The sequence below is a fragment of the Cyprinus carpio genome, chromosome A11 (assembly GCF_018340385.1).
Source record: "Cyprinus carpio isolate SPL01 chromosome A11, ASM1834038v1, whole genome shotgun sequence".
Taxonomy (NCBI): Eukaryota; Metazoa; Chordata; class Actinopteri; order Cypriniformes; family Cyprinidae; genus Cyprinus; species Cyprinus carpio.
Genome location: NC_056582.1, coordinates 14580903 through 14603014, shown reverse-complemented (window position 1 = coordinate 14603014; position 22112 = coordinate 14580903). Strand labels below are relative to the sequence as shown.

Sequence of the window (22112 nt, the reverse complement as noted above, 5' to 3'; positions counted from 1 at the left end):
ATAAATAATTTTACCATAGTTCATAAGATCAAAAAACATGTTTCATAATTTTTTTCAACTGGTGTCTTTATTATAATAGTTAACACTGGTTCATAAGAAAAAATATAATTATATAATGTAAATAATTTTTTACAAGAATTGTACCCCAAACCCTAACTCAGTAACCCTAGTTCACAAGATAATATAAAACATATATATCATTTTTAATTTTATATGATGCTGGCCCTGGTTCATAAGGACATGAGAAGACATGATAAAACTTTAGAATTCATATTTTCTATAATTAAAAAAAAGATAAAGAGTTTGATAGACGTACAATGATAAAATCTTTTATGTTTCCATGTTAATTGGCATTGTTTTTACTTTACTAGCATTAGAGGAAAATATTGATATATCATCCCCTATCCTTTTCCTCAAGTTGACCAATGAGACACGAAAATCCCCAGTACGAGTAATGCCTTCATCTCATCCTGGATTAGAGATTTACTGACCGCTGACACGTGTGGCTCCTCTAATTTACAGCCACAGCACGCCTGTCCACAACAGCAGTCCAATTTAACACTCACCCTGGAATATCTGAAGAAAACACACCATCAATGGACCAGAGGGAGGGTCAATCACTAAGAAGATCTATCAAAAAGAGGTGCCAATTGGAATTAAATCATCTGTCCACATGCACATTGCTACCCTTGAGAAGTGTTGGCTCATCATTTCAGTAACACCGGTCTCGCTGGATGCCGCCGGTGGAAGAGAGCTGACCTTATGAGTTACAGGACTGATACGGTGGGCGAGGGACATGACCAGAGGTCTAGGTTATGACTACACAACAGTCCTGCAGTAATGAATACATCTCCGGGAATGGCACCATCATCTCCAGTTTTGTTTTCTCTCACTGGGCGGCCCCCCAGTCCTGGAAGGAGGCCACCCTCACCTTTCAGATCGCCCTCTCCTTCTATAATGACTTCACCTAAACTATGGCAGAAAGCTGCGATATCACGTCTGGCTGAGGAGTTCTTCTGGATTGGGGGAAGTATTGTTGCATCGCCGAAATGGAGAATGGGCCACATAGGTAAAAATTTAGCCACCTAGAAGCACTGATCCCATATTTTTACACTTTTTTCACTAGAATGGTTAAATGATCTAATGGTGCTTGGTTTAATTTCAGCCACTTTCCAACTGTTCTAAAATGTTATTGTTTTATACTGTATTCAAATTTATGTTTAGAGTCATTTTACATGTTATTAACTTATAACTAAGTGTCTTGAGTACACTTAATATAATAAGACTTTGTCTTAAAGTATTGGCCATTGTGAGAAACACACCTCACGGCATATGGACACAAACAATCCGCAGAGATTAGACTGACTAGCTGCGTCACATGACCTCTCTGCCCTTGATCCGCTCCTCCAAAACAACTTCTTGAAAACACACCCTAAATTGACTGTTAAAGTAACCTTTAGTGACTCCTGGTCCATCACCATGTTATTCTGGCATATACGCAGAAGATATATAAAATAATACATCGGTGGCATAATTCAAACGCCACCAGTATTGTATTATATCTCCTTTGAAAAAAGACATGTTTTTTTCTTTCTTTTCCATAACAATACAACCAAATTATTTTGATGAGAACATCTGTAAGATGCCATCCCCATAAGAGTTTGTCATCATTATAGTACTGTACGTTACTGTTTCCATGATGCATGCCAGCAGACAGAACCTGTGCGTGCATGACGCAGCTATGTAATCTGATTGAGAAGATACTTCATACATCTGCTTAAACAATTCAACTCTGACATTCAAAAGATTTTCTTAAAGTTGCATTCAATAAAGAATTACATATTAGTAATACACATTATAAAATATGTAGGGTGAGTAGGGGGACCTTAAATCCGTTTTCCTCCCATAGAAAACCATTAACACTTTATATGGCTTAATGTATTAAGACAGTGGTATTAATATAATAGGTATTAATATAATAGCATTATACTTCATCGACCAATCATGGCGTAGGAGAAGGTGGGATCTACAGAGAACGGTCAAAGCAGTACAAATACGCGTACATACAATGTGTGAGAACTGCAGAGCATGTCAGTTATAAAACAATGCCAAACTCTGAATTTTTATGCCATTCAGAAATCCCAGCCAGGACATGTCCGGTTAAAAATAGGCAGTCACAAGTTATAACAGTAGGCTGTTTATCACATTAGCAGCCAAATACTACTAATAAAAATCCTCCTTTGCTTTTGCAGTGGAGAGATGCATTTGCAGCATGCAGGCCGGATCTCAAATGATTAAACTAAAAGGAAAGTCCAAGGCTCTGGTGCGCCTCTTCTACCTAGATGAGCACAAGTCCTGCATCCGCTGGAGGCCTTCCAGAAAACATGAAAGAGCTAAAAGTGAGTCTGATAGATAGCTGCTTGTGCTGCGGAGATACATCAGCATGCGCTTGTCATTTTAAACATGCTATTAAATTGCGTGACAAGCACAGTTTCTGTTCATGTACAATATTTCCTTTTAAAGAGGAGAAGAATCAGCCCTTAGTGGCTCCTGTGTTAGGAAGGGAAATCTTAGAATCTTACAATCATACGATGAAACAATGAGTCAAGAAACAGATGTTAAAAGTCACGGCTGTTATTACGTCTGGTTCATTTGTCATACTGTATATAAAAGGTCAAGTCGAGCACATTGCATTATGGGTCACAGTACTCCAGCTCTATTTATCTGGGTGTTCTATGAATACAGAAAATTCATATAAAGTGCACAGAATATATGCTATACATTGAAGCAGTAAGGTAGTATGCTATCTGAGACCTTGATTGGCTACTTGCAAGCAGGGAATTTCTGATTACAATGAGCAAATGAAGTATTTTTGCTTCATCTTCCTGGAAGAGAAAGATTGTACATTTTAACATTTGTACATTTTGTTTGCTAAAAGTTAGTTTTGTCAACATTCAGGAGTACATTAGCATGTAGATTCAAGCTAAACACACATGATTGATTTCATGGGGTCTTAATGAATAACTAGTGTAAACATCTGGATTGGATAGTTTTTACAGCTATATTGTCTCTGAAGACTATTCTGTTAAATAAAACTGCTTTGTTCAAGTCTGAATCACTGAAAAAAATGATCAAACACTCAGAGCACTGCACTGGTTATTCCTGTTCTTGTTTTATTCAAGTCACCATAGACTCCATCCATGAGGTCTGTGAGGGAATGAGAACTGAGGTCTTCAGGCGATTTGCCAACAATAACTTTGATCCAAACTGCTGCTTCAGTATTTACCATGGAGACCACGTGGAGTCTCTTGACTTGGTTTCCACGAATGGAGAAGAGGCACGGACCTGGATTACTGGCCTTAAATACCTTCTGGCAGGCATCAGTGATGAGGACAGTCTGGCAAAAAGGCAACGGACACGAGATCAATATCCTTTTAATTGAGTCCACTGAGAGGGAAGGGTGATGGTCTGAATCCACCCATAGTGGCCTGTTTCAGTTTGTGCAAATTGTGTGTGCATGTTTCCTTACATCTTGTTGCAAATGGTTGAGACAGACCTTTTCAGAAGCAGACAAAAATGGAGATGGGAATCTGAGCATTGGAGAGGTTTTACAGCTGCTTCACAAGCTCAACGTGAACCTTCCAAAGCAGAAAGTCAGAGAAATGTTTCAGGTACATTATATACATCTTGTCAACATGTATTGTCCTTCAGCGTGTAGAAATATAGTCCAAATTTAAAGCAGGAGATGGTTTAAAAAAAATTGCGTAGCTTCACCCCTGTTTTTCCAAATAGAGTGAATAAAATGTTTAAAAAAAAAAAAAAAAGTAAAAACGTTTTTGTCACAGTATACACTACCAGTCAATAGTTTGGAATGGGACATTTTTTCTTTTTTCTTTCAGTGTTTCTATCTCTTAGGCTCACCAAGGCTGCATTTGTTTAATCAAAAATACAGTAAAAACTGCAATATTATGAAATATTATAATTTAAAATAATTTAGAAAATTTAGAAAATTACAATTTTATATTTGAATATGTTTTAAATGATAATTTATTCCTGTGATGCAAAGCTGAATTTTCAGCAGTATTACTCCAGTCTTCAGTGTCACATGATCCTTCAGAAATCAGTCTAATATGCTCATCTGGTGCTCAAGAAACATTTCTTATTATACTTCTTATTATCAATGTTCAAAACAGTTAATATTTTATAAATACCTAATATTTTTGTGAAAACTATGATAAATTTTTTAGGAATCTTTCATTAATAGAAAGTTCAAAAGAAAGCATTTATTTGAAATAGAAATCTTTTGTAACATTATAAATGTCTTTAATGTCACTTTTGATCAATTTAATGCATCTTTGCTAAATAAAGTTTTTTTTTAAAAAACTTATTGACCCCAAACTTATGAACAGTAGTGTATATATGTCAGTTCAGTTCCTCTAAAAGTCTTATTCTACTTTGTGTTATTTCTGTATAGTTGATGTAAAAGTTTTCCTTAAATATCATCATTGCCACATTATATTGGTTTAAAACACTTTCAGAGTGCTGTTACGCTCAGTGAGTATGTAACATATGGTTCACTCTGAACAGATGGCGTTGTCTGAAACTGGTTGAGGTCTTAACTCTAGAGCCTGTAATCCCTAACGGAGACATATTTCTACTGCAGCCAATGCCATAACACTACTTCCACTTAAAAGTACAAACAAAAAACTAGATATGCACATTTCCTGAAGAAAATATGAGTGGTGCTTGCAGTGGCAAAACTCGGCACTGCTAGGGTGTTTCTACGCAGGTACTAAGGCGTTGCTTGGCATTTGCTAGGGTGTTGCTAAGTGGTTGCTAGGGAATCCTGGGTGGTAGGTCGGGTGTTGCTAGGTGGTCGCTAGGGTGTTCTGGGCAGTTACTATCGTATTGCTAGGCGGTTGGTAGTTGTCACAGATTGTTATTATGGAATATTATAGCGTACTTAGCATGTTTTTAGCCTGATTTTGCACTTAGCTATTCACTGCTAGCATGTTTAGCATGCATGATGGTAGTCATGTTTGCTAGCATGAGTCAATAGAGAAAAAAAACATGTTTCTATGACACTTCTATCTAAAGTTATCCCTTTTGATCTGTTTAAATGGAAGTCTATGGGGTGGTTGCTAGGGTGTGGCTATGAAGGAATAGGTCACTACTTAATGGTTACTTGAAAATATAATTCAAATGAGTGTGACAGAGTGTTAGAGAGAGAGAGAAAGGGTTCCTAAAGCCCTGTGTGTGTGTGTGTGTGTGAGAGAGAGAGAGAGAGAGAGAGAGAGAGAGAGAGAGAGAGAGAGAGAGAGAGAGAACAGTAGAGATTAAACTTCATGAACATTCCTTCACTGAAAGTCTATGGGATTTTTTTGCTAGCTTTTTCATCCGCTGTGCAAACATCGTAGGTCCAATCACTCCAATCGCTCTCCTCAATAAGCCGGTTGATTTGACACCTCATTCTTGGGTCTACGACAAATGGTGCATGACGAGTTATACGCAGGATCTTTGTCCAGAAGAAGAATAATAAGTATGCAAGAGAACAATAGTGATGCTTTGCCTTATAGACAAGCACCACTAATAAAATGAAGTGGTGCTGTCTAAAATATCTCTGTACCCTACTGGAAAATCCAGCTAATACCAGCTTAAGATGGTAACTGGTTTAAGATGGTTTAAGCTGGTTATTACCTGGTCAAAGCGGTTGTAGCTGGTGGACCAGCTTGGCCGAGCTGGTGGGTAATATTTCTAATTTAAGTGTATATCTGTTAATACACAAACTAAAATATATGAAATTAATTAATTTGTGTAATGTGTAATTATCCACATTTTCCACCAAAACCAATGACAATTAATGTTCATATTTTAACCATTGCACAAAAATGCACATTTTATTTCATTAAATATGTGTAAGATTATATTTTAAAGCTTTGTGCATTCACAGGAGGCTGACACTGATGAAAACCAGGGGTCATTGACATTTGATGAATTCTGTACTTTTTACAAGATGATCTCGACACGCCGAGATCTTTACTTACTAATGATCACCTACAACAACCACAAAGAGCACATGGATCTGAACGACCTCCAACGCTTCTTGGAAAATGAGCAAAAGGCTGGTGTGATTCATTTTGCATATCTTCACATAGTTATTTGTTCATTATATATATATATATATATATATATATATATATATATATATATATATATATATATATATATATATATATATATATATATATATATTATGGACTTGAAACATCATATTTGTAATTGGTATATGTTATTTTTCCTAGATGGTAAATGTGACCAAAGACTACTGCAAAATGATCATCAACCAGTTTGAACCATGTTCTGAAAACCAAACACATATGGTGCTGGGCATTGATGGTGAGAGACTCTTTCTTTGCTTCATCTTTTTATGGCTATTGTATCATCAGATGTTTATCACTTTTATCTTGCTTTCAGGTTTCACCAACTACATGCGTAGTCCTGCAGGGGACATCTTCAACCCAGAACACTATCAAGTAAATCAGGACATGACACAGCCGTTGACAAACTACTACATAGCATCGTCTCACAACACCTACCTGACTGGAGATCAGCTGCTATCTCAGTCTCGGGTTGATATGTACGCGTATGTGCTTCAGGCAGGCTGTCGCTGTGTGGAAGGTAGATACACTTCTCTCAGCTTAAAAACTTGTTGTCGGCATACTATGAATCAAAGTGAATGTCTTTTTGGATAAAGTGTTGATCAAAATAAAATACATTTTATTGAGGTTTTTACAATCATTAAAAAAAAAAAAATGTTATCCTTCAAATGACACAGTTTTTCTCTGCCTCTCTAGTTGACTGCTGGGATGGTCCTGATGGGGAACCGATTGTGCATCATGGTTACACACTCACCTCAAAAATCCTCTTTAAAGATGTTATTGAGACAATCAACAAATATGCATTTGCCAAAACTCAGTAAGTGATATTTTAAATAGTTTTCTTGGATTTTATAAATTAATAATAAATAAAAATTAATGATACTAATAATAATATTAAAAAATAAATAAATACTATTTGTTTAACATTCATTTTATTTTTTGTAAATAAAAAAAATAAAAAAATATTTTTACACATTAATATAATATAATATAATAACTAATTCTTCCACTATCAGATATCCAGTGATCCTTTCTATAGAGAACCACTGCACTGTGCCTCAGCAGAAGAAAATGGCTCAATACCTCATGGAAGTGCTACAGGACAAGCTGGACCTGTCAAATATAAATGTGAATGAGTCCAGGCGTTTGCCATCTCCAGAGGTTTTAAAGGGGAAAGTGCTTGTCAAGGTGAGGTAATATATTACCCTTGTCATGGAAAACATCGAGTAAAGTTGGAAGTAGAATTTTCTCAATTCTAAATCATGGAAAAAAACTGACAATGCGGTGCTTTCCAGGGAAAGAAGCTCCCAGCAAACATTGATGCTGATGCAGAGGAAGGAGATGTGTCTGATGAAGACAGCGGTGAAGAGGACGAGGAGGAAGAGCAGCAAATTAATGGAGATGTGAGATGCTTTTTCCTTTTTTCTACTTTAGAATAATTGGACTATTACCCCTCTTGAGTGTTTAACTAAAAGCTGCTGTGTTTTGGATTACAGACCACAGGAGCACCAGAGATGGGCGAAGAATCAAAGAAACGCTCACAGAGGTTGTTCATGGACAGCTTCAGGCGCAAGGTCTGCAAGGACTTTCCACTAGACTTATTATATTTCCAGTAATTTAGGAAAAAGAAATACTACAAAAGCAGCATTATGCCAGTGTTACAGTGTTCCATAATCTGTGTTTCAGAAGAAAAAACGGGTCAAGTTAAAAAAGAAGCCAGGCCTTAATGACTCTGATAATGAGCAGGAAATTCCAAGCAGTAATGATAAACAGGTCATCAACTATGGCAAGTGAGTACTTCAGGAGATACAGTTTGTTGTTGAATTTACTGTGAACTGTAAAAAAAAAAAAGCAGTTATATTTACAGTAAAGAAAAACTGGCATCTGAGGTTGCCAGAAAGTCACAGTAAAATAAGAAAATAAAAATACTGACAAGATGGTATTTTGGTGCCTATATATTCATGACTATATATTTTAATAGTTCAATAAATGTTAATTAAATAACTTACAATTACAATAACATAACATAACTCCCCTATGTGCATAACTGATAAATAAAATAAGAGACTAACTAAAATAAAATCAAATCAAATCACATCACATAGAGACTTCTGGAAACTTAAATGCTGTATTTTTTTATTAGAAAATAAAATAGATATATTTAACAATAACAAATAATTGTACAGTATTGTACAGCTTTTAACTTGAAATAAAATTAATTTTAACTGAGATAAAATATATAAAAAATATAAACATGTTGCCTTTATGGTAAGGCTCCATTTATAACATTAGTTAATGTAAGCTAATAATGAATAATACTTGTCAAACATTTATAATTCGTAGTTTATAATAAATGCAACATTTACAAATACATTATTAAAATACAGTTTCATATGTTAATATTAATTAATAGACCTGAGCTAACTGAGAACAGTTGCATTTTTATTAATTAACGTTAACAAAGATGAATAAATACTGTAAAAATGTATTGCTTGTTGTTAGTTAATATTAGTTAATGAACGAACTAATATTAAATAATAAACCTTTTTGTAAAGTTACCGTTTGTCTTGATGTATTAAAATAATTCAAACTAATAAAAATGACAAAAACGAACACGAAAACTTTAGCTAAAATTAAAATGAAAACAGAAAATATAAGAATAATTAAAAAAAAACTATAATAGTATCTCAATACTAAAATTAATGATGTACGTTAACATTAATTGTCCTATTAAACATAATATAATTTTTCACTTCAGTTTTATTGTAGCATTCTTACAAATGCAATTTTTAGAGTTTGTATCTAAATCTGTCCATTTTTACAGTGTGTATCTAAATCTGTCCAGTCTAATGATAGTCTGTGTTTTATGCAAATTTTCTTCAGACGGAGGAAAACAATGAGACTTTCTCGTGCCCTCTCTGATCTGGTCAAATACACAAAGTCAGTGCGAGTTCATGATATAGAAACTCAAGGTAAGACACATCTGAATGCAGTCACAACCTCAATAATATCCACATAAGTGATAAAGCACAAACTGTAAAAGTGTTCTTGATGTTTATATCTAAATATATTGCATGTTTGTTGCAGCATACGTGTGCAGCTGGCAAGTGTCCTCCTTAAACGAAAGCCTAACTAACCAGATTCTGCAGCTAAAGCCTGCTCAGTTAGTTCGCTTTAATCAACGACAGCTCTTACGAGTCTACCCTTCCAACTACCGTGTTGATTCTAGCAACTTCAATCCTCAGCCTTTTTGGAATGCAGGATGTCATTTAGGTATGAATTTGCTTTTTCTTTGATTTACTATGAATAATTTCCATTCTAATTTTCATTAAATCCTGTTGTTTTGCATTAATGATGAAACAGCGATGACTTTGGTTTGAACAGCAATGGATCCTTGCTGGCTAATGGCTTTCTCTTTTTTTCTATATATCACAGTTGTGCAGTGCATTTGTTTGAAATGTTGTTTCATCTTTCCAGTTGCTCTCAACTATCAAACAGAAGGCCGTATGTTACAGCTGAACAGGGCAAAATTTGCAGTGAATGGAAACTGTGGTTATGTACTCAAGCCAAAATGCATGTGTAAAGGTAAGTTGGTGCCTCTAGAGTACAGTCAAAAAAAAAAAAAAGACACATTTCTTTGATGCATTCTATTTATTATTTCTTTGAAAGGCAATTTTCACCATACATAATGATTGTCCTCAGGTGCCTTTAATCCTATGCTGGAAGACCCTTTGCCAGGACACAGGAAATCTCAGCTAGTGCTCAAGATAATTAGTGGCCAGCAGCTACCGAAGCCAAAAGACTCCATGTTAGGGGACAGAGGAGAGGTGAGTTCACTCATACTGAAAGGGAAAGTAAATAACCATATGTAACAAACTGTCTGAGATGGAATGTTTTGTTGTCCAGATCATAGATCCCTTTGTGGAAGTGGAGATTATTGGATTGCCTGTTGATTGCAATAAACAGCAGACAAGAGTAGTGGATGACAACGGTAAGTACAAATCTGGATTGTGCAAACAGAACTTGGTATTACTTTCACTGAAATTTACAAGGGTTAGTTAATGTGTTTTAGACACTGATGGCAATAAATCACACAGAACATGTTTTTGAGTTCTGCTGCACTGGTTTGTAATTGTTTTTCCAACGTAAACGAACAGTCTTAGACTGTTGCACCATGTCTCGCACATTTTCTTTTCACACATCTTCTTTTCCATTGCATTTAAGTCGTATTTCCTGTATATAAAATATAAAAACAGCTCGAACCATGATGTCAGTTTCTCAAACAAAAGACTCTTATGGACCAGTTCTTTTTAATGAGCAAGAAGATTCATGAGTAATGGTTCATTTCACAAATGAGATGATATCCTGTGATTTGACTGAACCACAAATCATTTTTCCATTATGTCCGATTTGAAATGAACCATCGCTTTCATATTAACATATTTCATATTACACACATATATATGTGTGTGTGTGTGTGTGTGTGTGTGTAAGCCTTTTATATATACATTATAATAGATATGTAAGCCTATATATATATAACACATTGCCCATGTTTTAATGGCACATTAACAGGTTTTAACCCCATGTGGGAGGAGACACTAGTGTATACACTGCACATGCCTCAGATTGCCTTAGTACGCTTTATGGTTTGGGACCATGATCCAATTGGACGAGACTTCATTGGACAGAGAACCATAGCATTTAAAAGCATGATGCCAGGTAAATTACATACCTTTCGGTGACATGCATTACTGGACAGAGAATAATGTATATATTTACATATTTTTTCAATCATTTATTCAGTCAGCCTTATATTATTTCCTTGTTCCACAGGCTATCGTCATGTCTATTTAGAAGGTATGGAAGAAGCATCTATCTTTGTCCATGTTGCCATTAATGACATCACAGGAAAGGTAACTTTTATTCGATTTTTTTCTCTTTTGCGTAGCCATTTATCTTTGTCATTGTTTCTAAATCTTGACTGTTAATCACCATTTTAATATAATAAAATTGTTCTGCTGATAAATTTATTACCAGGTCAAATCAAGCAATGCAGTAAAGCAGCTAATCCAGAAAAACCTTATGCAGAGCTCTGAAGATGGCACAAGGACAGCTTTTGGTCCGATCTTCCTGCGAAAAGGTGGAAAGAACCAAGCAAAAGTGGTGAAGGGCTCAGCCGACTGCTACACCAAAGAAGACTTTCTAAACAGACGTTACAGTGATGACGTGAGCTCGAAAGGCAGCAGGAGCACCTCACAGTCCACATCTTTGCTCAGAGGAGCTCAAAGTGAACCCCTGAGAAGGGCACATAAGGTCTGTTTTCAGGAGCCAGAAGGATCTCATGAGGCACGGCGCCACCTGTCCTCCATCACATGCTCTGGTGGAGCAGGAGTGGCTATGGACTACAACAACTTAGCATCTGATTCAAAAGACAGTTCAGACTTGGACATTCAGACTTCTGTGGTTCAATCACACCTTGAGGATACCAAAGAGTTGACAGTTCCAAAACGGAAAAAAACGGAGTGTGAGCCTGAAGATGTAGCAATATCAAAGATGAAGGTTCCCGCTTCTACACTGAATAATCAGTTCTTGTCGAAGCAGATCTCAGGTGTTAAATCTGTCATTGAGGCTTCAGAGCACGAACCTGAGATGTATGAACCTCAAAAGAGTCTGAAAATTCAGTCAGAAATGACACATGAGTGTGAACCCTTAAATTTCCATCCAATACCTGATGGTGTACTAGATCCTTCCAGTGGAACGTTAAACACCAGAAACATGGCGCTCAGGAATAAATTTGGACGTTCTTTAGATGGTAGACCTAACCCTCAGTGGCAGCCATTGTCAATCCCAGCAACCCCTGTGTTGAGCAGACGCATGAATGACCCAGACACACCATCTTCCAAAGATTCACCATTTAAAGGACGCAGATCACAAAGCGTCCCAAGACGCCATCCGCCCTTGCCACCAAACACACCCCATCACATTAGGAAAGACTTCCTCAACCAGTACCCTCTCCCTCAGTGCAGTTACTCTACAACAAATAACTCTGTTCCTAATAATCACAACCTCACTGAGAGTGAATCAAGCAGCCTAAGTAGTTTAGACAGCCTTGACCTGAGTACTCTGCCATCCCGTTTCCCTGACAACCAGCAGCAGACAATGGGCACACTGCAGAGGGAAATGAATGCTCTGTTTGAGCAGAAAATGCTTGAGATTCGCTGCCATTCACCACTGTTTTTCGGAGATGAGTCGTAAGGCACAGAACAATGTATTTTCTAAATTATAAATTATGTTAAATTAATGCTCTTTTCATGCTGGTTGAAATGTCTAGAGCTTGAGTAAAACAAAAATCGCTTTTAATTTGACCTTCCAAGAGATCTCAGTGATGTTAATTTATGGTGGCTTTTGAATCTTTTTTAGATTCATCAACACTGTAAAAATAAAAATGCATGTGAAACCTAAGAAGAAACTGAAATAAAATTCCACACTGCAATTATGGATGTAGACAGATGCTACAGGAAGAAAAGCAATTACAAAAATACACATTTATATTTGGTACATGTATTATCTTGTTTAAATATTACTCGTAATCTCAAAATCTTCATATTTTTTCCAAAAGGAGCTTGGAATGTTGCATTTGCTTTTTGTTTTTTTAGAAGCTCCAATTCACCATTTAAAAGTAAACATGTTTCTACTCATGTTTGTTAAAAAATGCAATCACACTTTGCTGTTAAATCGGGTTTATTAATTCATTAATATGCATGGTGCCAGAATGCATACCTCTTTTGTGATAGTAAGATATGTTTTTAACATAATTTTATGTATTTTTACTTGTACTTTTTATAGGCATTTCCCTTGCATTTCTGAATTTGTTATAAACTCTGGTGTACAGAATTTAACAAACATAAAATCAAATTTACTCTTTTTCACTTGTCCTCAATCCTTGTCATTCATTAACAAAATAGATTTTATATTTAACATTTTTGATTCATAATTCTGGTCTAAAAAAGTTTCTATATTGTTTCAATATGGAATGCATGAGAATAATCTAACACAAACTGCTTGATATATTGCTACAAGATTAAAAAAAGGTGTCTCATTGCAAAAGCTTTACTGAACAGACAGGTAGCTTGATTTAAATGTAAAATGTTTATTATTATTATTATTATTAAATTATGTATAAAAATAGGGGAGAGCAGGGTGATTTGAGCCTGTGGGGAAGTTGAGCCACCCCTTGTTTCTAGGCAACCTTAAACAAAATTTGGTGATGTGACTACAAATTTTACTCACCTTGTGATGGAGAGAGGCCCATGAAATAATTGCTAACTACATTTAAGTTCAAAAAAGTTTTTTTGCTGTTAAAAGTGGATTTTTTTATGTTCAGGGACTCATGCTTCTTGTGTCTGAACAATTACAGACAAATCTGATAAATATATATATATATATATATATATATATATAATGTGTTTGCACTTTAATAAGTTATAATATGAGGCAGTACTGTTAGCATGATGTTAGCTCTAAACTGCTGGACGATACAAGTTTGTTAAAATGGTTGGAGTGGGGTAATTTGAGCCAAAAGTCCTGGGGTGTGTTGTAATTTGATCAAATATTCGTGTGATTTTTGAGTATTATTTTACTGTAATTCTATGTTATAAATCATTAATTTTTGACTTAACATTTTTGATATTGGTCTTTGTTTTGAACTTGATTTTATTTTGAAATTTTTAAATAGACCTTGTTTATGAAAATTGGCCATTTAAGTTTTTATCAAACTGTATTTCCCTGCAACATAAGTGGGATGTTGAGTACTATTAGTCCAGTTCTGTAAGGTCAATTGCAATTTATTTATTCAATTTAAACTTTATTTTGTTATTTAAAAATGTAAATAATTCAGAAAATGCCTTCAAAGTTGTGAAATGTATCTTTAAATAAAACTTTTAAGAAGTCATCCATCCATCCATTCCATTATCCACAAACCTCTTTGTCCTTATTAGGGTCACGGGGAGCTGGAGCCTAACTCAGCGTCTTGAGCCACAGGTGGGGAAACTGGCCAATCTGTCACAAGGCTCACACATAGATTTTCCGAAGTTGTTTTCATTGAATTTCTCTTCCTTTGATTTAGCATGAGGTGAAAATGTTCTGTTTTATTTTAGTTTAATCAGTGGCACAGTTTAACTCCTTGTGGCTCAACTTACCCTCTCCCTGGGCTCAATTAACCCCTCACTGGGGGCAAGTTGAGCCAAGAGACCACCTTTTATTTATTTATTTATTTTTGGAAAGCCATATTTTGAAAGCAGTTTATTTTAGATCCAAAGTGATTATTCCAAAGGATGCACCACATCCTAAAATTTCTGTACATATTTAAGTTGGATCCATTACTGTCATGTGCTCGCGTTAAACACACCTGGCTCAACTAACCCCACTCTCCCCTATCTGAAATTTAGTACATCTTATCAAAATCTGTTAAAATATAAAATGTTAAAAATAGATATATTTATCTAACTTGGGAAATAGTAATAATACCTAGCACCAGATAATGTTCAAACCTATGAACAGTAAAGTCATTCTGCTATGTAAGACTTGCATATTACATCAATGTTGTTGAGAATTTTAGGTTTCCTGGTCTCCCTTTGTCTTGGTCATTCTCAAACGCTGGCTCAACTCCTGAGTCAAAACTGCACAGCAGGATTTCTGAATGGAGGAGAACAGATCTCTGCTTAAGTTTAACAACAATGAAAAACTGTAAATGTTCTTCAGGTTTGGTAGTTCATTCAGATGTTTGTTTGTGTGTGTGTGTGTGTGTGTGTGTTTATACTGGCATTACTTGCCTTCTGCTCCCCTGCAGTGCTGCGAGACTTTGAGGTGAGTTCAAACAAGGAGAGCAGCACTCCAATCCCAAGGCCTATAGCCAGAACCAGGAACATGCCCTTTATGCTATGGACTCTCAGAGACGAGCCTTTGGCACTATCCGGTATACAGCTGCTGGCCCACCATTTAGTGCGCAGGTACGCCAGCTCCCCAGCCTCACTCAGCTGCAGGATGGCCACACTTAGGTTCTTCAGCATGGGAGATCCTGTTCCAAAACATACTGTGGCATTAAAACCATTCACTGCAAACTGAACGAGGCAATGGTAAGTAATAAAAGTAATGGGCATGGCAAAAGGTGACGTGACTCAGAGGTAACGCTTAAGTAGCGCCTAAATAAACCTGATGGTGGTCAGGTGGTACAGGTGTAACATGGTCCAAGTCGTAGCTCTCAGAACATTCAGAGCTTACAAATTGTAATTACGTGTTCTGAAGAGTGTGTTGGCAGGGCTGCCATAGAAACACATAAATCAGCTCTGTGTAGAATGTCTCGTGTTGTCATCTCAGAATTACGGGAATTATGACATGGCGTGAAGGCAGCGTAACACCTTACATTAACCAATCAGAAAGACCTTTATCCATGCCCCTACCTTTCGGCACGCCCTAATCTTTCACCACGCCCACTGCTCCAGCCTGCAGTTATCCCTACTTGGATTGAACTGCAGCAACAGCTGAAACATCAAGATGTCTTGTGCCTCTCTTTAAACAAATAATTTATCCCAAAAAAAGTTATTTGTTAGGTAAAAGTTATAGGAATGGTTAATGGTAAAATGAAAATACACTCAGGCCATCCAAGATGTAGATGGCTTTGTTCCTTTATTAGAACAAATTTGGAGAAATTTAACATTCCATCACTTGCTCACCAATGGGTCCTCTGCAGTGAATGGGTGCCGTCAGAATGAGAGTCCAAAAAGCTGATAAAAATATCAAAATAATCCACAAGTGACCCACACGACTCCAGTCCATCAGTCAACATCTTATGATGCAAAAAGCTGTGTTTGTAAGAAACAAATCCATCAAGGTGTTCTTAACTTCAAACAGTTGCTTCCAGCTATAATATGAGTTCATAATCCATAATATTGCTTTCTCCAGTGAAAAAGTCATCTTGTCTGAATCAGGAGAGAAATACGTGTAGATCAAGCAAAAACAGCTCAAAATTGTTCTAAACAGATATGTGGATTTTGTTGTGAGGGGACAACTTTTATAACTGGAGAAAGTGTTGTTATGGATTATGGACTAGTATTTTGGCTAGCAGCGATGGTTAAGTTAAAATGCCTTAATGGTTTTGTTTTTACAAACACGCAGCTTTTCACTTCACAATGCATTAATTGTTGGACTGGAGTTGTGTGGATTACCTGTGGATTATTGTGATTATAAAAAAAAAATTATCGGCTGTTTGGACTCTCGTTTTGACGGCACCCATTCACTGCAGAGGATCCATTGGTGAGCAAGTGACTAGCGCTAAATTTCTCCAAATCTCGTCTGAAGAAATAAACTCATTTACATCTTGGATGGTCTGAGAATGAGTAAACTTTTACCTAATTTGCATTTTTTTAATTAACTATAGCTTTAATGTATACATTTTTAAACTCCTTTGGGGGAAAAAAAATCTAATTTCACTCAAATTGTAGTAAATTTCACAAATAATAACAAAGAAACAGCAAGTAACACACTGAACTTAACATGAAATTTTGTGAAAGAGTAAAGTCTAAAACAGTATTTTCTTGTAAAACATACTCTAATAATCTTTATTTACAACTTTGATAAATAATTTCTACAGGGTATATCCATTTAAAAAAACTGTTTAAACATGTTTGTCTCACCAAGAGGAGTTACAATGCTGTAACCTCTCATCCCGATGACCTCATGTGCCCGGACCAGTTCACAATGCCGTGCCACAGCTAAGTCCAAGGACACTGATTCTCCAATAAAAGCATAGTTTCCTTCCTTTGCTTTCTGGACACCCTCATCCATGGAGGACACAAAACTCTTTCTCCGCTCCATGTGCTCATAGATGCGACGGTACGATGGGTTATTCGAGTTCTGTGCAAAAAGAAAACATGTTAGGAAATCTTTTCTGTAACATCTGGCGGGAATAAATTTGAGTAATCAGAAGAATGTGCATATAATTCATGTGATTAGACCTTAAAGAAGGCGAGAGTGGAGGAGCCGGCAAGTGTTCCATATTCTATTACATCCTGATTAGCCAAGTCCTCAAAACCTTTAATCATGAGCGGAGCAGAGTCAGACCCCTGAGAGGAACTGAGGCTGGAAAAATAACAGGCCAGGAGCACGACGGCAAACAACCACCAGGTACAACTGATAACCCTTCCTGACACAGCTTTAGGGTGAGGGCCTGCACCTGCAGAGAGCAAAACAAATGAGAGGAAAAGATGTTAACCTTTCATTATCAACGGCTGAAAAGTAGTTTGCAGGAAAATAGCTGCAGGCAGCAATAAAGGGCCAAGCACACCAGTGAAATATACCTGACTATACAGTATCTGGAAAATACATTGTAGGGCTGCATATCCTGTTTTTAAAGACAGTCGGTTTAAAGGATATATGTATATTATTGTTTATATCTTTTGATATGTAGGAGGTGCAGGTGTGAAATTTTGCAGACTCTATAAGGATATGGCAGCAATTCTCCAAGTTTGTTTTCTTACACTAAAACATCTCTAAGACAGAGCTTCACTTCCTGTTTGCGTCTTTGCCAGCAAATTTGTTAATGCACTTAGTGCACTACTTTGGCCTCTTTACTGCCATCTGTGGTTGAAAAAATTTAAATGCTGCTAGCTACTTTGTTTTTGAATTTTTTTGTATTTTTTGGAATTTTTGGTGACGTCTGTTGTTGTATTTTTTTTTTTGGGACAGCAGTGTTATTATCATTGAAATTATTAGATGAAAAACACACTAAATGAAAATTAGAAATCGTGCCTTGGCAACTAACTAAAATAAGTTTAATTTGAAGCACTAAAATGAATAAGATAACTGAAAATGAATAAAAAATAAAAATAAACCGAAATAGTTATTAAAAAAAAATACATTAAAAGAAAAGGTCTGAAAAACTAAAATAAAGCTCAAATAATAACTGAAACTAAAACTGAAATAAAAATAAATTATTAATAAATAATAATTTATTATTAATATAATATCATATTAATATTAATAAAACAAAATAAAAAATGACAAAAGCAAATAAAATTTAAATGAAAACTGAAAAAATAAAAACAAATGCTAATTCATAATATTAATAGAAACTATATAATAGTATAAATACTACTAAATTAACATTGATGGACCTGATGTAAACATGAAAATCAACTTAAATATAAACCCTACTTTGTGCACCAATATGCAAAAGTTATGCAAAACAATTTTTAACACACACAAAAAGTAAGTTAACCAGATCGAAATGGCCATAAAATATATGGTGCACGGACACTGGAGAGATGATCAAATATTTTCTGCATTCAAAGGATCAGGACTTTGGGGTTTTCAGGGCATGAACCTTAAAAACTGCTATTACATTCATTTAGATGATTACCTTGCAGACTTAGGGCTCCCGCAGCATACCACAAACTGTGGAGAAGAGTGAAGCGATTTGGCTCTGTCTCAGGCTGACTCCATTCACATGGACTCAATTGATACAAAAGACAAATGCAGAATTGAGTTTCAGAACTCTGTTCAGAAACCATCCTGGAAAACAGTACAGCAGTACAGTACAGCATGAGTAAGGGCTCTTGTTCTATGTGTTCTCCTCCTTTCTCTGACCTTCCTACAATGCAGATGCAGACTGCAGTCACAAAATATGCAATCAGGATGCCGAACCAGGTCTCCCCAGAGAAGGGGGAGAGGAAGTCAAAAAACCCGGCCTCTTCAGAAACGATATCTTTGCGGAGGAGGATACTGATTCCGGTCTGCATGTAAGGTTTTGTCATTCCCACAGCCTTCTCACGGGCAGCAGTGAGAGTGAGGGGAGCCATGGCGAGATCAGCTTCCTGTGAACAAAACACATGAAAAGTTTGACTACTTAGGAAGAATTAATCGTCAAGCTGCTTTTTGATTTATATGCATCCATACAATACCAGTACTATTGTGTATTCTGTAAAGCACATCACATACCCCTCTAACAACCTCCCCAATCATTCCGTTCCAGTTTCCACCTTCATCCTGTCGGCCATACGCTCCATCCTTTACCAGGTGAACTTTGTATCTGAAACCCAGTTTCTTAGCCAGCTCAGCAAGGAGATCCATACAGTAGCCTTCCAACTGCGAGCCCTTGCTCATTGTGTAGGGGTCTTGCTGAAATTAAAAAATGTAAGTTGTTAAAATAATCTAAATAAATTATTCACATGATGAAATTATTGCTAATATAAATTAACTTATTTTAAGCCTCACCTTTATGGTAGTAACTATTAGCTCTTGCCTTGCTGAAATGGAAAAATTATAATAAAATATTATTAATATAATTATTATAAATACAAGTACATTTATATCTTTCAAAAGGTTGACGTCATAAGATTTTTTAAAAAGAAGTCTCTTATGTGCTCACAAAGCTGCATTTATTTGATAAAAATGATATGAAATGGTAATAATTAAATAACTGGTTTGTATTTGAATATATTTTATAATGTAATTTATTCATGTTGGTGAAGTTGAATTTTCAGCAGCCATTACTCCAGTCTTTCAGTGTCACATGATCCTTCAGAAATATGAAATAATATTCCAATTAGCTGATTTACTGCTCAATAAACATCTTTCAAAATATTAATATTGACAATAGTTGTGTTCCTTAATTTGTGCAAACAGTTATACATGGTGAATAGAACCCAATTAATTTCAATTCTCTTTCCTTGCTGAATACAAGTCATTTATGTTTTTAAAATTCAAACTTTTGAATGGAATATGAAGATCTCATCATAGGACCCTGTTCATAACGTCAATAAGCATTTCAGTTAAAACAAAAGTTTGAATGAAATTTGAAGGGATTGAAGTCAATAAACAAAACAGTGTCCAACTGAGTAAACACATTTGAAAACCTCAGATCTGTTCAAGAGTGCATTTGTTCAAAAGTGACCTCAAGTTGACACAGAGACATGGCCAAGATTTCAGTGGCTCCTCTATTGATCTGCCAAATCAGTTCTCTGGCTGGGAGTCTCATTTCCTGCTGAATTTGAGTCACAAATAGCTCCATCTTAAAGTAGCCAGAGTCATCAGAGAACCTTTTGTTCGGCAGCAATCTTTAGCGAAAAAGCCCCATCCTCGATCAGTCTGTGAATCTCAGGGAGATGATGAATGAATGGCACGGCTGCGTCCGGGTTTCCGGAACCCGCAACGTTTGGCTGTTTTATTATTCTTTCTCAGAAGTGAGAGACAACAATCTCATTGCAGGGCTGAACTGTGACTAATTGGAGTTACAGTTTTGTTTCCACTTGATCACGAAGGCCTGGTAAGGGCAGTCAAAGAGTATCTGAAGCTAAAGTTCGGCGAAACCCTCAGGGCTCCATCAACACCATAAAGTGATGTTGACACTCATCAGCTTCTCCTATTGAATTTATGACAGACACAGAGGGTCCTTGACATGCTGTCATTGCTTGGCATGTCTTAAACACTGTTCTGCTTGTTCAAGGCTTTGAATTGATTTATAACCATTTTTGAGTAGGTTTCAGCTGGCTGACGTCCTCTCTGTCAGAATGGGGTATGAAGTGTGCCAAGCAGGATGTGGTCACTATCTTTGATGATGTGCCCAGCTGACTGTTCAGCCATTTATCATATGACAGGCCTGTGAAATTAAATAACTTCATGCAGCGAGGACAAGACGAGTTGGCACAGATTTCATCATAGCTGCTGTTTATGAAATTACACGAGATGCTGTAAAAGTAACTAATGCCTCTACTGTATTCCTTGCAGAAACAGAACTGATTCTAGGATGGAATATAAGAAATAAAATTATGTGCTGCGTGATGCCATTACATCATAGCAATTTCCCATGAGACAAAAACACAGTTACTGCAGAACACAAGAATATTCATCTTTTACATTTTATGAACTTTAGAAATACCTGCTATGCAGATCTCTGACCCCAGCAGCAATACCATGCATAAAGAGACAATTCTCAACATATTGCTGGTTCTGACCTGCAAGCCAAACAGACAATCTGACTGTTTATATTTGAACACATTTTAAAACATTTCTATATTACAATATTTAGATATACTTACATAAAAAAAACACGTGATGAAGTCTTATTACACTTACAATATTAAATGTATACGTTATGTAGAGTCTATTTTATTAGTTAATAATACTATAGTCCTCTTTCTGCATACACATAGACTACTTAGTATAAATAAATGTAATAAGTGGTCAGAATGTATATATATATGTGTGTGTGTGTGTGTGTGTGTGCGCGCGTTATAAAATGTTAAATAATATAATAAGCATATATAAAATGTAAATAACATGTACAACCACATTTGATATGACTTCCTTATATTTTGTTGAGGTTACTGACAGTACTAATACTATTATATGACCACCAATGCATTTTCAGAGCTTCCAACATACTTCAAATCAGAAGGACATAATTGACTTCATAAGGATCTATCACTCAAACAGCATCCTCCCAGTCTCACACTTACCATTATGTCTGCTGTGAAATTCCACTGTGCTGGGGCTGAACTGACACTGATGCCGATCAAGACAGTGCTGTGCTTTGCAATAATGAATTAAAGGGTTCTCACTAAAGGCTTGGGAAAAGCCAATGGGTTTCAGGGGGTGGAGAAAGTCATCCAAACCCTTATAATGAAACGTGGGTTGATAGAATGTTCTGGAGCTGGATGAATTATAGATCTGATATAGGCCTACTTCCAGAATATGTTAGATACAGACGATATAGAAAATATCCATGATTTTTTTATTTTAACATTTGTGTCAAATTTCAGTGTCTTAGGTCAGTATGGCCTAATATTGAATACATTCACTAGTGTGACCTCTAACAGTGTATCTGGGGAAAAATGATAAAGCATAGCATAAAGTAAACAAAAATCACATACACAGTACATTAAAAGATGGTCTTCA

General features: G+C 36.0%; 2 protein-coding genes across 2 annotated transcripts; one reads left to right on the top strand and one right to left on the bottom strand.

Moving 5' to 3' along the window:
• The first annotated feature begins 232 nt into the window (after positions 1-232).
• LOC109074761 (1-phosphatidylinositol 4,5-bisphosphate phosphodiesterase eta-2-like) lies at positions 233-13162 on the top strand. Its single transcript, XM_042766424.1, has 20 exons — positions 233-1069; positions 2253-2399; positions 3183-3426; positions 3542-3671; positions 5951-6121; positions 6303-6396; positions 6475-6678; positions 6855-6975; positions 7175-7346; positions 7454-7561; positions 7655-7732; positions 7845-7948; positions 9042-9130; positions 9246-9431; positions 9636-9743; positions 9861-9985; positions 10065-10149; positions 10734-10880; positions 10995-11074; positions 11199-13162. Exons 1-20 carry the CDS (start codon positions 841-843, stop codon positions 12414-12416), a joined length of 3840 nt encoding a protein of 1279 aa, XP_042622358.1. The 5' UTR covers positions 233-840; the 3' UTR covers positions 12417-13162.
• Positions 12885-21807, bottom strand: LOC109074772 (probable glutamate receptor). The gene is made up of 10 exons (XM_042766430.1): positions 21674-21807; positions 21094-21169; positions 19431-19462; positions 19155-19334; positions 18803-19030; positions 18577-18673; positions 17174-17391; positions 16853-17072; positions 14993-15237; positions 12885-14855 (listed from the first exon to the last, which is right to left on the bottom strand). Exons 1-10 carry the CDS (start codon positions 21674-21676, stop codon positions 14775-14777), a joined length of 1380 nt encoding a protein of 459 aa, XP_042622364.1. The 5' UTR covers positions 21677-21807; the 3' UTR covers positions 12885-14774.
• Positions 21808-22112: the final 305 nt, after the last annotated feature.

What these genes read in the sequence shown, in the direction of transcription:
- LOC109074761 (XM_042766424.1), top strand. Translation starts at nt 841, where the DNA reads ATGAATACATCTCCGGGAATGGCACCATCATCTCCAGTTTTGTTTTCT. An exon ending in TGGACAGCTTCAGGCGCAAG is followed by an intron (nt 7,733 to 7,844) that starts GTCTGCAAGGAC and finishes TCTGTGTTTCAG; the next exon opens with AAGAAAAAACGGGTCAAGTT. An exon ending in TGTTAGGGGACAGAGGAGAG is followed by an intron (nt 9,986 to 10,064) that starts GTGAGTTCACTC and finishes TTTGTTGTCCAG; the next exon opens with ATCATAGATCCCTTTGTGGA.
- LOC109074772 (XM_042766430.1), bottom strand. An exon ending in GTCAGAGATCTGCATAGCAG is followed by an intron (nt 19,463 to 21,093) that starts GTATTTCTAAAG and finishes TTTCCATTTCAG; the next exon opens with CAAGGCAAGAGCTAATAGTT. An exon ending in CCACTCTCGCCTTCTTTAAG is followed by an intron (nt 17,073 to 17,173) that starts GTCTAATCACAT and finishes CTTTTTGCACAG; the next exon opens with AACTCGAATAACCCATCGTA.